At 56.7% G+C, this 14,781-nt stretch overlaps 1 protein-coding gene across 1 annotated transcript; it reads left to right on the top strand.

Moving 5' to 3' along the window:
* Window positions 1-426: 426 nt before the first annotated feature.
* Window positions 427-14,168, top strand: LOC122369172 (tuberin-like). Its single transcript, XM_043343685.1, has 13 exons — window positions 427-570; window positions 951-1,044; window positions 2,649-2,879; window positions 3,188-3,619; window positions 3,933-4,447; window positions 4,760-6,256; window positions 6,591-7,242; window positions 7,554-7,769; window positions 8,136-8,351; window positions 9,868-10,254; window positions 10,643-10,768; window positions 11,082-11,303; window positions 11,642-14,168. The coding sequence occupies exons 1-13, from the start codon at window positions 491-493 to the stop codon at window positions 11,918-11,920; spliced, it is 4,947 nt and encodes a 1,648-aa protein (XP_043199620.1). The 5' UTR covers window positions 427-490; the 3' UTR covers window positions 11,921-14,168.
* The last annotated feature ends 613 nt before the right edge of the window (window positions 14,169-14,781 follow it).

The following is a 14,781-nucleotide window of genomic DNA, read 5'->3' on the forward strand; positions in this document are numbered from 1 at the left end:
TGGGTGATGACAGGTAGTCGAGTCTGTAACAAAGCTTCAAAGTTTATGGTGTCCCAGGGCTCTGTTTCACAGCTCAATTCTACCTGCTGCTACCGCCTACCAGGCATGTAGGTAGCAGCCTGTGTTTCACAGCTCAATTCTACCTTGACCTGCTGCTACCAGGCATGTAGGAAGCAGCCTGCTGTGAAACAGGGTCCCACATGTGTCTGCTCCAAGATGTTCTGAAGACTGCTTGACTAAAACCCAATTTGAAACCAGGGCTGGAAGTTGCCTCAGAAAACAAGTAGATGGAGTAGGGCCATTAAATTTCATTACAGCAGTTGCAAATTGCAAAAGCTGTTCAGTCATTCAATCTGGCCCTAACTCCATGACTTGAAGGTATACCCTGATGATGAAAGCTTGACCATTTTCTCCTACCTATTTACAGAACTGAGAGATCCACCAGTTTCTGATTTTTGAACATTCCTAACACAACCTTCTTGAATAAGAAATGTCAAAAGAAAAGGACAAACATTTCCAAGATAAGCTGAAGAAGTTCTTTAAGCACAATCGTGATGGGAGTAATTACAGGTACCTATCTTTCGTTTTTCATTTGTAATGTCATTTCATTAATGATGTTGCTGGTATGCTACAATTGTTCTTTTAATTTGCAATTTTACCCATGATTTCACTAAACCACCTTATTTATCTCTGCCTAATAATTATTTATTGTAATATGTATATGAAACAGCTGCTAATTAGGTGTCAGGAATGTGCTGGGCATGCATGATATGAATGTTAACCAACATATATGTTTTTACTGGTTGACTAGTTCCTCCCCAGGTTACTTGTTACAAGTTCCTTGGTACTTGCTACTAACTATTTTGCCAGTGCTGGCAGAATTATGTGATAGGTGCCCTGTTGGCCTGTCTGGAGCTCCCTTATGATGACCGGTTCTGTGTAACTTTCAGTCAGTATCTCAGCCAGCCATTCGAGTACACCGCGGACCTCCAGCAGAGCCTGCGCTCACACTCGCAGCCGGGCACCCGCGTACGGGCCCTGCAGGTCAGTTGCATGTACAGAACGAGCAAAGTGTGGGGGCCATTCAGGTCGGCTGTCAATATAAAAACGTTGTTTGTCGATTTACTTGAAGACTGCTGTTTTTGTGGTGATTTGTCAGTATTATCCACCAACTGTCGATAAATTGCCCTTGTGCCTACTCCTGGTAGATAAGGTGCCTGACCGTCAATCTAGTGGGATTGTGTTCGAGGCCTTAAGTGTGCACTCGTCATTAATCACGGCAGCTCTGGCAACTGGCGAGACAGAGAGGGCCACACTAGCAGCTAGACCCGGGAGGACCGTGTCGCCATTTAAATACGAAGCTTTCTCCTCGAGATCTTGCCGGTGAACCGGGCGCGGGCGATGTAGCAGTCTTGTGGTGGCCCTGTGGTGCCGCGTAGTAAGCAGGTGCCCTGGCCCGTAACCACTCTAAACCATTCAGACTAGACGTAAAAGCATCGCTTGTCTTCAGGCTGTCAGTGAAAAGCACTGCAGCATATTTAGATCTCAGACTTTGTTAATTAAGTTACCAGTATAACGCCTTTTGGGGCGACTAACGGAGCGAGCGAGAGGGTGGGCCTTGCACGTGCGAAATTGCGAGGGGGTACCTCCAACTGACTTGTGCACGGCACCCTACTAACTGGTCTCTAGCGATGTGCCAAATTTGGGCACAATCGGCCCAGCCGTTCTCGAGATCTGGAAGCGGCACCCTGCACGTGCGCACGTGCAAAATGGGTCCCAACTGACTTGTGCACGGCACCCTACTAACCGGTCCCTAACCGTGTACCAAATTTGAGCGCAATCGGTCCAGCCGTTTCCGAGATCTGGAAACGACCCCTGCACGTGCGCACGTGCAGCAGCACCCCAACTCTGGCACATGTGTATGCAGTGACTAGTGGGTGCCTACCTACATGCCAACTTTCAGCGCCATCGGCCAAGTAGTTACCGAGATATTGCAACAATTACAAAACTGACACCTCTTCGTTTTGCACGTGGCACGTGCATAAGGGGTCACCCACATGCATCGGGAATAGTCCAATACTTGGTAGAAGGAATGAAGCTACCCTACAAAAATTACCGCGTGTAAATCGGTCAAGTGGTTGCTGAGATATAAGCCTCCCAAAAGCGTGACCACGGCCGGCCGGCCGGCCGGCCGCTCATACTCAGAAATTTACGTTAATCTAAGGAAAGACTACGCTCGCTTCGCTCGCTCCGTAATGAGATTTCACTCTTGGTAAGTCGTCTTTGACAGATCATTTTTTATTTTCGTTTCATTATTTGGTCGTCGGGTTGCGTTGACGGCCACGCCACTTCATTATGCGTCCAATTACATTATTATTTATCATCGAGATGTGTCATCATATGCGGAGGATTGTAAGGAGCTGTGGGTGTTCGGGCACCGCAAATCCGCCGCCCCAGCGCGGGTGATCTGGACCTCCGCCGTCTGCTGCGGCCCCAAAGCCAGGCCAGTGCGCTGGGGCGGCGGATTTGCGGCGCCCGAACACCCACAGCTTCTAATAATTCACCGGTGTGTGTCCTCGAACAGGCAGTCCAATGGTCGTGTTCTTCCACACCCCGCCCTCCGTCCTCCCCTCGCTCGGCCGCCGCAGGATCTGGTGGAGCGGGTGCGTCGCCAGCGGCTGGACGACCTGCAACTGGTGTCGCTGGTAGCCGACGTGGCCGACCTTCTGGAGCCGACGGCGGCGCGCGACACGCGCCAGGCGGTGCTGGCCGCGCTGACGGCACTGGTGGCCGGCCAGCTGGAGCACATGACGGCTGCCAAGGAGGAGCTGCTCGGACTGGTCGATAGACACAATGTCGCTGAGGACCTCCTGCCCAGGGTGAGACGCCGGGGACAGGGCAGTGTCCCGTAGAGGATGAGACGCGGCTGGGGACGGTACAGCGTCACAGGGTCAGTCGCTGGACCTCGCGGGCCTTCCATATCGTTGCACCTGACAAATTGGCACCTCTTCTCCATTTGTTTGCTATCCACCGATGGCAAGCCAGTGTTGTGATAATAATATGTCTAGGTACTGATTACTTTAATTAATAATGATGCACGTACTTTGTGAAAATATTTAACTTATTGCCCTCCTGTCTGAGCCACGGTAGGCCAGTTGGTAACTCCACTGTGCGTAACGCCCTTCAGGTGCGTCTGCTGAGCGCGCTGACGGAGAACGGCCGCAACCTCACCTACATCGAGGAGGAGATGCCGTCGCTGCTGGTGCGCCTGCTGCCGGAGGCGCTGCTGCAGCCGGTGGCCGGCGGCGGTCAGCGCGAGCTGCTCACCCTCCTCCAGAACACGGTCAAATTCAACGCCGCCTACGTGGAGCCGGAGCACGTGCGTCGCTGCGTGGAGCTGGTGTACGAGCGCGCCGCCGCCGAGCCGGGCGGCCTGGACACGGCCTCGTGCCTCTCCCTGCTGGACGTGATCCTGTGCTACCGGGACCTGCCGCGCGGCGCGCTGGTCCGCCTGTCCGCACTGCTGGCCAGGCTGGTCTGCCGGCCAGAGCACGCCAAACACGCCTGGCGCATCATGAGGAACCTGCTGGGCACCAGCATGGGACCGGTCACACTGCAGGTGAGGTCCGACGGACAGCGGGGTGGAGCTGGCTGGTTGGAGAAGGGGAAGGAGGTGCTCTGACCTATTTCGGTGGGGTGGGATGGCTATGGTAGTGGGTGGGTGTGCCGGGAGGGGAGCTTGGTAGGTTTTGTGAGAATTGAGATGTTATAGGTTGGCATTGGACGGGAAACTGCTGAAATGCTGTACACAGCTGCTGTTTTGTTGATAAAGTTGACAATGTGGCAGCTTAATTAGCGGACTTGTGGTTTAGACGTATCTGGACTCAAACTGTGTCGTTCCTTTGCCAACGTCGCCGCCCGTCCGCCCTCAGGTTCTGACCGACATCATCATGAACCGCTCCAACGCCAACGACGCGCCGCTGCTGAAGGGCTGCGTGTTTTTCGGCGCCACGGCGCTGTGGGGCGGCGAGGAGCGGGTGGCCTCGCTGCTGCACCGGCCGGGCGCGCTGCTGCCGGCGCTGGCCGCCGCGCTCGACTCGCCGCAGCCGGCCGTCTGGCACGAGGTGGCGCTCGAGCTGCGCCGGCTGGTGAGCGGCCCTCAGGCCGGCGAGCTGCTGCCGCACGCCTGGGACGCCCTGCTGGACCTGGTGGACCGCCTGTACGGGGAGGCGGTGTCCGGCCGGCCGCCGCTGGCGCAGGCCGCGCAGCAGGTGCGCGCCCACCTGGCCGCGCTGCTGGCCGCCATAGAGCAGCTGGTGGCGGCCGGACGGTTCAGCGGCGACGACGCGCGGCTGGCGCAGACGCTGGAACTGTGCGCTGCCGACCGACCCGAGGCCAACGTGGTGGCCACCGTGCGTGACACCGCCGACAGGCTGCTGACCTATAGGTGAGAACAGCCCACATAATGTTCATTCTGCGGGTGAGAACTAAGACGGACTACACGCCTACGAAACTAGGGAACCCCGACAATTACTGTCGACCTACTGCGGATGGTGCGGGGACATAATACCTTGATGTGCTGCTGAGTGAATCTGCAGCCTTGTCGCTCAAGCTCAGCTAAAGCAAAAGCTATTGTTTCACATTCAGCGGGCTTATGTCAATAATCGTCTTTGCGGTATGGCACGGCACGCACGCGTATGTGCAGAAAATGCTACATGCGTAGAATGCTTTCTTATGCGTGTCCTTTACCTTTGTGCAGGTACACGTGGCTGCCGGAGCTGCGTCAGCTGGTGGCGCGCTATTTCGAGCGGGAGCGGCGCACGGCGGTGCGTCTGGCGGTGTGTGAGGTCCTGCAGCGTGTCTGGGACGGGTTCCGCAGCCTGGAGGCGGGCCCGCTGCTGGAGACGGTGCTGCTGCCGGCCGCCGCCGGACTCCCCGCCGAGCCGGACCCGCTGGTGCGCGCCCGCCTGGTGTCGCTACTGGTGCGCGTGGCGGGTACCTGCCGCTCTCCGCACTGTCTCGAGGTGATGACCGTGCTGGAGAAGGTGCTGAACGCGCCACTGGAGGCCGGCAGACCGCCGGCGGCCGGGGAGGTGGCCGCGCTGGTGGCGGCCGCCGAGGGGTTCTGTGAGCTGCTCTCCATACACCTGGACTCGCTGCCGTCGGCACTGGCCGTGAAGGCGTACAGAGCGATGGTGGATCACCTGGGCCGGCACTACACGACCCCGGAGGTGCTCCTGGCGGCGCCCGAGGTCCGAGAGCCGCTGCTGCTCACCCTGCTCAGCCTGCGCGTGGGCTGCCGGGAGCAGATCGGCCTGCCCGACCCGGCCACCGGAGTGGTCAGGTTCAGCCCGCACCTGCTGGCCGAGCAGAGGAACGCCGACGCACCGGCGGGCGGACCGGCGCCGGCAGCGGTCGATGGCGCCCCGCACAAACTCGGCCCGTCGGAGACGCGCGTCAGCCTGGCCGGCGTGTGTCTGACGGTGATAAGCGCGCTGCGCCACGAGCGCGACTTTGCGCTGCTCTCAGAGCTGCTGCGCCGCGTGCCGCGACTGCTCGAGAACAAGGCGCTGGTGGTGAGCGAGCACAGCGCTGACGTGGACTACTTCGCGCAGGCCATGTGCCAGCTGACGGCGGACATCACGCCGGCGCTCTGCTCGCGGCTGGTGAACGTGCCGGCTGATGTGAAGACGTCCGACCTGCAGTCGCTGGTGTACCCCATCCTGGTGTCGCTGACCTCCTACCATGGACATATGAGCATGCCCATGCACCGGCGGCTGATCGGCAGTCTGGAGAGCGGCCTGCGCTCCCGCTGCGCCCCGCAGTGTATGACCGCGCTGACCGTCTGTGCCCTCGGTATGCGAGAGGCCATGGCCAAGGTCATACACGACGTGCTCTTCGGCATGTCCAAGCTTTCGGCGACGGTGGCGATGGGGAACTCGGTGCTGGAGTTTATCTCGACACTGATCCGCATCCCCAAGGTGTACTCGTGCTTTAATGAAGAAAAGTACATGTCCATCTTCGCGATCGTGCTTCCGTACACGAACCCGGCCAAATTCAACCACTACATTGTGTCGCTGGCACACCACGTCATCGCGATGTGGTTCCTCAAGTGTCGGGTCAAGTACCGCAGAGGAGTCGTAAAATACATCATCAAAGGCCTGAAGACCAACTTCAGCAGCATCCAAGAGCTGCTGAGGCAGCAGCAGGCCAGCAAGCAGGCAGCGGACAACGAAGACTCCAGCAACCGTCGCAGGTAAGAATAGAGAGCTGTCGGATCATTGGGACGACGTTTCGGGGAAGCCGCAATTTGGAGCTCATCTTTGTAGAGCCCAAGGGATTTTCGCTCAGATCTGTAATGGTTTGTGGGTAGTTTACTTTTATCAAAACGTGACACATCTGCGAATAACCCAAATCAACTTCAAGCATTCCATTTTTCATTGTGGTGTCATCCCGCCGCACAGACTGCTCAGTGAGCTATCTGCCGTGGGTATTGTGTATCTTCTAACCAGTTAGGGGGCCTCTGTTGTCTCGTAACCAGCGGCGGCCCGCTGTTGCTGTCTCCTGACCAGTGACGTCCCCGTCCGCAGATCGTCCAGTCTGTCGGACCGCGCCAGCCAGGCGCGCGGCCGCGAGACGCGCACGTTCCCGCTCTCGCGGCGCGCCCAGGAGACGCCGCCAGATCCGGGCGGTCGGCGCGGCTCGCTGGCGGTCGGCGGGGGCCCGCCGCCGCCGCCTCCTCCGCCACCCATACCAGTCACCGAGGAGCTCATCAAGTTCCACCGCGAGCTCACAGAGACCTGTGTCGACCTCATGTCGCGCTACACGGGCGCCAACTTTGCCGTGCTGCCCGAGCGTACGGCAGTGATGGAGTTGTTACTGGCCGGGGGTCTGAGTAACACCTGGGTGATCGGTAACCGGCTGGTGACCATCACTGTCGGCGGCTGCGGCGGCACCGTGTTCCGGCGCGCCCTCTGCGAGCGCTGCTACAACCTGTGCTGCGCTGGGCTCACTGACGACACGCCCACCAGCCCGCCGCCGGAGCTGGACACGCCCCAGCCGCCGCCGCCGCCGCCGGCGCCCAGCGCTCCGCTGGAGGTGCGCCGGCGGCACATCTCCACACCGGTGGGCCGCGGCGCGCCCGTGGCCGAGTCGCCGCCCCTCAGAGACGACTCGCAGCTGAAGGTGCGGGCCGCCGCCGCAGCCGCCGCCGCGGCCGCCGGGGATCAGCCGAACTCGCCGGTGAGTGGAGGTACTAGGGCTATGATAAGTTAACTGGTAGGGTAGGTGCCGAGAGGTCTGGAAATTATCGTAACCGTCATGCATATGCAGCGTTGCTGTTTTGTTATTTGTATATCGTCAATCATTGACGTCAATGATTGATTGACGTCAATCATAATCAGAACCATTATGGTTACCTATCATTACCTACGAATACCTATCGAATACCTATCATTTTCTACGGGATTCAATAGATGACCACACTGTGATGTGGTAATAGTAGTTTAGTCGTAAACGTGCAGTCTTGTATTAAGTACGACTCTCTCCTGCAGGGCACGGGCGCCGGCCCCGGCGGCGGCCGGCTATGCAGCTGCTGGTGCCAGGGCTGGGCCGAGGTGCTCGTCCGCCGGCCCTCGGGCAACATGGCCTGGATGACGCGCCTGGAGAACCGGCAGCTGGTGGACTCGGACGAACTGCCGCTGCCCGACCTGCTGTCCCTGATCGCGCCCGGCACGGCCGACCAGACCATGGAGAAGCTCCTCAAACAGGTGCGATGGAACGTAACGACCGGACAGTGAGGAGGGGGTGGGTAAGTCGGGTGGCGGAGGAGAGGAGGGGGAGGAGGAATAGTATATAAGAGTGACTTAGAGGACAGGACAGGAAGATAAGGATGGTTTCGGTCAAGGTTGAGGGTGTTGACATTTTACTGTCCTTTTTGGAGATGTGATGGAAGTGGCTTTTTATATCTGACTTTTTGGGACTTTTTACGGCTTAAAAATGCATTGAAATACTTGTAACGCTTGTTCCTGTTGAAACTAAATGGTGTGTTTATTTCCCGGCCATTTCTCCAGCTGGTGCTCTAGCCCATCGTCGGGCACATCTGACCGTCCATCACTGTCCGTCTGTCTCCCCAGACCGAGTCCCCGGCTGAGAGCGCCACCTCCCCGCCGGCCTCGGCTCCCGTCTCCCCTCCGGCGCCGCCCGAGATCAGCATCATCCAGGAGGACGGCGACGGTGCCGGAGAGGCCCCCGACGAGGGTGGCGGCCCGCGGCGCCTGCTGCCGCTCTCCCGCACCCGCAGCGGCGAGACGCGCCGACACAGCCTCTTCAAATCCGTCTCCGGCAGCCAGGTGGGTCAGATGGGAGCGGGTGGGCTAGTTAATGACGGGATGGGTGGGCCGTCAACCTAGGGGGTGAGACGCTGATATGCTGGCTGTGATGGCTAGGTTTGGTGTCCGCGACTTTTTAGCTCTGTTTTCTTCTGATGGCATACCAAGTTGCTGGTAACACACTTACTGATTCTGTTCATACCCAGCGTCCACTGCATTATGTTCTGCATCGTTTCACTTGTGCTGGTATTACCATTTTTCGCTGCAATATTCGAAATCCTATTTCAGACTTTGGTTTGTGTCTCTCGCTTGTTTACCACATGACCTTTTGACAGATTTTAGGATCCTTTCTCAATCTGGTTACAAGCTCCTGAACCCCCAGCTGTACCTCGGTCAGGTCCAGTAAGTCTCCCATCTACAGTATTCCGGGCGACTTAGGGTAGGCATACCACCCATCGTGGAGCTGCACTAAGCGGCGGAGCGGTCTGTGAGCGTCCCCTCACTGTTTGACAGATCCCTCGTCAGCTGCGTCACTTCTGCGCCTCATCTCTGTGCGGCTCGCCGCCCGAGGCCGACTCCGACGACCCCCCGCCGATGGTCTCTGACGCTAGTCTGTGTGACTGTGTGTGACTCGCACTGACCGAGAATTACTGATGAGTGATGAGTCTTATCGCGGCGTGGTGCTGGTTGAGAGGTAGCTTGTGGTTTTGGTTGAGAGGTAGCCGTTGAGAGAGTGCCTTTTGATCATTTGGGGTGTGGTAGTGATCGACTGACATGTTGCTGCTTTTCTGCCGTTTTCCGGATGCAGTGGCTGTTTCAGTCGGTAAGTTTTCGCTTGGTACGCAACTCTGCATTCCTGCACGTTTGTGTCCTGATTTTACCTAGAATGTATTGCTTATGTCTTGTAAATACCGTGTTGAAATTCGCGTGTTTCCTCATTCCACCTACGACGAACACAGTCCATTTGCCCTTCTAGCGACGGCTAATTCCCAGTGTGAATTGAGAGTGCCGGTTTTGAGAGTGCAGTGTGCTGGCCTGATAGACTGTGCCGCCGTGCATGGGTGCCCTGCGACACAGACGCCCAGCTGCCGCGCAGTAATGCTTTCCACAGCCTGCTCCGTGATAGCACATGATAACTGGACTGGCATCCCTCCGACATTGTAAATGATCAACTGCATAACGCACGTAAATGTGTAAAGACACTCGTATCGGGTGCCCTAAAATATCATCCGTCACCGTTTTTGCTGCTGTCACGTGCAATGCTCATTTTCCCCTTCATTTCCCCTCTTGTATCAGTGTTGCTCACGAGTGATTCAGTATGCTGGACATTTTTTTTTTTTTAACACGGCACTTTCAAGAACTTCGTCTTCACTGACATCAAAAAGGAGTATTCATTCTGCAGTTGTATTCCCGTCACGCGGCCGTCATTGGCTAGGTGGTGCACCGCGATGGTGTACTGGTTTACCCCAGTGCCCACACTGTGTGATCAGTGGGTCGTCCTCTGCCAACTGGCGCCCTCATTCCCCACTCCCCGCAGATGCCGCCGCAGTCGTCCCCCCGTCTGGGCCGTGACCGGAGTCACACTATCTCCGTCATGTCGCCGACGCGGCGCGCCCCGCCCTCGGACGGGCTGGGCGAGGACGGCCGGCTGGGCCTGCTGCCCGAGCAGGTGCTGCTGCAGCTGTTCCACAGCCCCGAGCTGGACGCCCGCGAGCCGTATCCCGAGCCGGCGCCCGCCAACTGCGACGTCCTGCTGCTGGAGAACGGTCCGGAGACGGAGCGCACGCTGGCCGTGTTCGATAGGATCACTCCCATGGAGACGCACAAGATCGGTGTGCTGTACGTGGGCGCCGGCCAGGCGGGCGACGAGCCGGCCATCCTGCGCAACCAGTGTGGCTCGACCCGGTACAATCAGTTCCTCAAGGTGAGAGACGGCGCCGTGCTGGCGGCCTAGCCTAGCAATGGGCAGATGGCTGTGAGTAGATACGGTAGTCTTGTGCTTACCACGGTGTTTACATGTTGCGTTGGAGTGAATCATAACAGAAATTCTTTGCAAAACTTTGGATGAAAATGTTTATGGTATCTAAACTTGCGTCCTTCATCCTTTCAGCTGTCTTGTATCTACAATTGTGTACTTTGCACATTTTCCGTGCTGCGGATGATGCCACGAATTTGCAGTTCTTGCAGCATGAGCTGTTAGTATTGAACGCAACACTCGTGCCCCAATGTCAGCAATGGTTTAGTTGTGGGTCTAACTGTATCGCCTGAGTGTCTGAGAGTGGCCGTTCACTGAGTGGCTGCGGCACCGACAGGGTCTGGGTCACCTGGTGGAGCTGACCGAGGCTCACCCGAAGAAGACGTTCCTGGCCGGCCTGGACCGGTCCGAGAAACGCTCAGACGGCCGCTTCGCCATCATGTGGGAGGACGACCTGATGCAGGTAACGGAGAACGGGACGGTCTAAAATGAATGACAGGGGACGGGAGCAGATAACGCGAAATAAAGGAAAGGGTGGGTGAGGTAGGGAACGGGGCGGTCCGAGACGGGTAGCGGAGGTCCCGTTTTCTAGTGGAGTTGGAGCGATGCTGCAGCCCGCTTACCGTCCTGTTCTCTACCCTGCATTCCCTCATCGGGTGTCGTTTCATGCGGAACTGATCACTGACAGTTATAAATGTTGACTGTCCTCCCTCAGGTGCTGTTTTATGGGACACGGGTAGTCTGATCGCTCACTGCCTGCCCCATCTCCCCCTCAGGTGCTGTTCCATGTGGCCACCATGATGCCCACGGTCGACGAGCGCTGTAACAACAAGAAGATGCACATCGGTAACGACTTTGTGCTGATTGTGTACAACGAGTCGGGCCAGCCGTTCAACATCACCTCGATCCGCGCGCAGTTCTGCTACGCCGGCGTGGTGGTCGAGCCTCTGGACCACGGCACCAACCGCATCGTCGTCAACACCAAGGGAAAACTGCAGGTCAGTCGGGCGGCGGGGTCTGGCTCAGTCATCAGTCAGAGACGACTCAGTATGAGTAGGTGGTAGATCAGATGTGAGTTGTAGAAACGAGACCCAACCAAAGACTCCCAGCAATTTTTCTTCTGTGAGCGCATATGAAAATGTGTGATGTTTTAGGTCACCTGTATTCATGATGTGGAGTTTGTTTACCTACGTCCTGGTATTGTTTCCTTTTTGCGGACTAGCGTATATCCCCCGCCACACCCCATCCAATCGCTATCCGTGCACCCGGAGCCGTATCTCCAGTCGCCCAGTCAGTCACGCTGCCCACTGACAGCCGCCGCCCCGCCGTGCCGCAGGAGCTGTTCGGGCACACGGAGGTGACGCTCGTCTCGGACCAGAACGTGGCGGCCATGGCCCGCCAGCTGGCGCTCCACGCCAACCTGGCCTCGCTGATCCAGCAGCGCGGTGTGGCTGGACCCGACCCGTACGCCTCCAACTGGCTCGAGCGGCTGCGGCACATCAAGCGCGTGCGCCGCCGCGTGGCGGACGCCCGCCAGCGCCGCCTGCAGGAGCGGAGGAAGGCTGGCGAGGACATGGCGCCGCACAGTGTCGACTTCACGCAGCTACTGGAGTGAGACGGATGGGGGACCCGAGGACATCCCCCAGCTATTGGAGTAAGTGTGATCGTGATCGTGGGTCGCTCGGACCTCCCACAGTAACTGGAGCAAGTGGTGTGGTGGGACCCGTTACACTCATCGCTCAGCAGCTACTGGAGTGATCCGATATGATCGGGCTCTTCCTTCTTTATGTCGAGGGGGAGGGATAGCAGTATCTTATTACGAAAGGGAAATCCTGACCTGGTATAATTCATTCACGCGACAGAAATGTATCTTTCATTAATGTACCACACATTACGATTTCGGTTGGTGGCGCTCTTTCGCCCTCGTTCATGAAGTGGGCCCTTCCGACGGCGTCACTGATGCACGACTCTGTGAGGCAGGCGTGTCGGACACAGCACGTCAGCTATTATACCGCTGATACTGTCCTTTGTGAACGGACGTGACGTCCCTCGCCGCGCCGGGGGATGCGGGATGACAATAAGAGCATGGCGTCTAGGAGTTGGCAGACCAAAATCCTCTCACGCCAGTGTCCGATGCTATTTTTCTGGCGGGGCATTCGGCCTACTGTGCTGATGTGTGATGCCTTTGCCGATGCATAACCGCTATCGGAGTATTTCTGTGTGGCTGGTACCGTCCGATGGGGCCCGTCGAAGGTGTCAGCTGGGTGCCAGCGCTGGGGCTCATCCGTAATCGTGTAAGGGAAGAGCCGAGCTATTTTAACGCTTCTCGTGTGTGTGGTGAGAGGTGTGCGTCGGGCGGTGTCGTACTTTTAAAGGCTGTGTGGCTGCTGGGGGTACGGTCGTTGCCTGCGCTGCTCGGTCGCCGTTTCTGTGACGCTCAGTGGAAGTTACGTCAAATCCATTGGTTAAAAGCGTGCCTCGGAATGCCGTTCATAAGAGTTCATACCAAACATCAGTATGATTTGTGTGATCTGCGTAAAACCTTGCGCCTCCCGCGATGGAATACTATTGTTGTGAAAATTATTATTTTTCCAGTGATAATCTTGCGTCCGATGCTCACGAAACAATAGTGTATGTAGACAAGGTGATGGTATCATAATTCGTTTTTGAATGGTGGAAGTCCATGTCCAAAGTAATAGCCTATAAGGCCACTAGTCGACACCAGGGTATATGGTTCGCTCTACAGCACTAGCTAATGTCTCCTTGGGATAAAACATCTCAATGTGTGCCTATATTTGACGATTTTTGGTTATTGTTTACGTGATATGAGCTCATTTGATACCAATAGTGCTGCAGCTGTACCAAAATACCACAAAGAAATGGACGCGGAAACACCAACTGTTTGTGCTTTGTTCATGGTGTGCGTGTGGCTGTGTATGAGCCGACGTGTCCGACACTCAGTGTGATTGCGCTGTCCAGCTCTGAGTGGGTGCGGTGGCGGGGTAGGACGGTCTCGACCGGCTCCTGTCGTGCTGACGGTACCGCATGGTATCCGCGGTATGGAGGACGCGGCCCGCCTGCGTCCCCGTACCGCGGTGCCGTGACCCTCGCGCGCCCCGAGTGCCTTGTAACGCCGTCAGCGTCTTGCCGTCTGTCTGTCCGTGTTCGTGTGTATTACGACAGATCCATCCGAGGCAGCCAAACGCGGCTCCGTGCAGTCTGCCGCGCGTCTCCCTGTATATTTTATGAAGGTGAGCTTTCTCGGTGCAGCCGGCGCGGTCGGTGTGCCGTCCGTGCCCGGTGGTCGGCCGGGTGGGCCCGCTATTGGGCCGCCCGACCGCGGCCCCTCCGCTCTGGGCTGGGTGGCCGCCGCCGCAGGCTTCCGTATCGGATCCATAGGCGCGGGCTGCTCGCGCGACTCGCGCGCTGTCCGGTTCTTGGTGGGTGGAAAAACAAACAGTCCGGCTGTGGTGCTACTCCCGTGTTGGGAAAATCATGCTCTGGGGCGTCTTTATTGTTGCCTCGTGAGGCGGGCAGGCGGCGGATCGTGTGCGAGCCAGCCGCCCGACTGTGTACTATGTATGTTAGCCTAGGCCTGGGCGCTGTTTGGTCGCCGTCCTTTATCAGCATGCTGCCGGTTTGCTAGCGTTTCTCGGTTTGTCATTGGTGGATATCACCTATTCACCATCAACTTAAAGGACGGGAAACGCTAGCAAATCACTTCTACATTCGGTGGAAGCGGCAGCAGGCTGATAAGGATAGCAGCCGGACAGCGCTCCGTCTTCAGTTCAGTCCAGGTCGGCCCACTCGCTCCGCCGTTTGCTGATCCCGTGTCTGGGTGTCAAATAAAGTTGAATACCTCAGCGCAAGTCTTGTTGACAGTTGCTCGTTTTAACTTTTACGAAGGCCTAGTTATGCGACAGTGGTCATGGGATAATTGTGCGTTATTTTTCTCGCGTGGACCGTGATTATAGAGGTGGTTAGGGTAGGGAGAGGGTATGCCGAATGCCACATAGTGCCTACGTTTCGCTTCATGGTGAAAGAAATGCCCGAATCTTCCCTTGTGGTTCGATCGGCTAACCACCGAGAACTACCCGGCGAATAGGACCGTCCAATGAATTGATATGGACAGTTTGTCGTGAGTGAACATTTTGATCAAGCTGTAGGCAATTGAAGCTATCGTTATATTCCTTGAGTACATAGAAATAAAGACTTTGAGTAGATGAGACAATGCCCAATTAGGTTGCCCACTGACAATTATAATTTAGTGCCACAATCCTCTCACCTGTTCGTAACAGCAGCGCTATTATTGAACCGTTAAAAGCTACCAATTACAAGTAAAGAATTCCTTCAAACTCGAGCAAAATTTAGCTATTATTTTCAAAAGCAGTATCTCAATAAAACATGATTTCATTCGAAATATGTAATTCATTTGATGTAAATGATAATATTTATTAATTCATGGATCAAATTAGT

This window comes from Amphibalanus amphitrite, unplaced genomic scaffold (assembly GCF_019059575.1).
Source record: "Amphibalanus amphitrite isolate SeventyFive unplaced genomic scaffold, NRLGWU_Aamphi_draft 001012F_arrow, whole genome shotgun sequence".
NCBI lineage: Eukaryota > Metazoa > Arthropoda > Thecostraca > Balanomorpha > Balanidae > Amphibalanus > Amphibalanus amphitrite.

Bases quoted from the DNA above. Each gene is read 5' to 3' on its own strand.
- LOC122369172 (XM_043343685.1), top strand. From the start codon at position 491: ATGTCAAAAGAAAAGGACAAACATTTCCAAGATAAGCTGAAGAAGTTC. The intron at 3,620-3,932 runs GTGAGGTCCGAC...GTCCGCCCTCAG, and splicing joins TGGGACCGGTCACACTGCAG to GTTCTGACCGACATCATCAT. The intron at 7,770-8,135 runs GTGCGATGGAAC...CTGTCTCCCCAG, and splicing joins TGGAGAAGCTCCTCAAACAG to ACCGAGTCCCCGGCTGAGAG.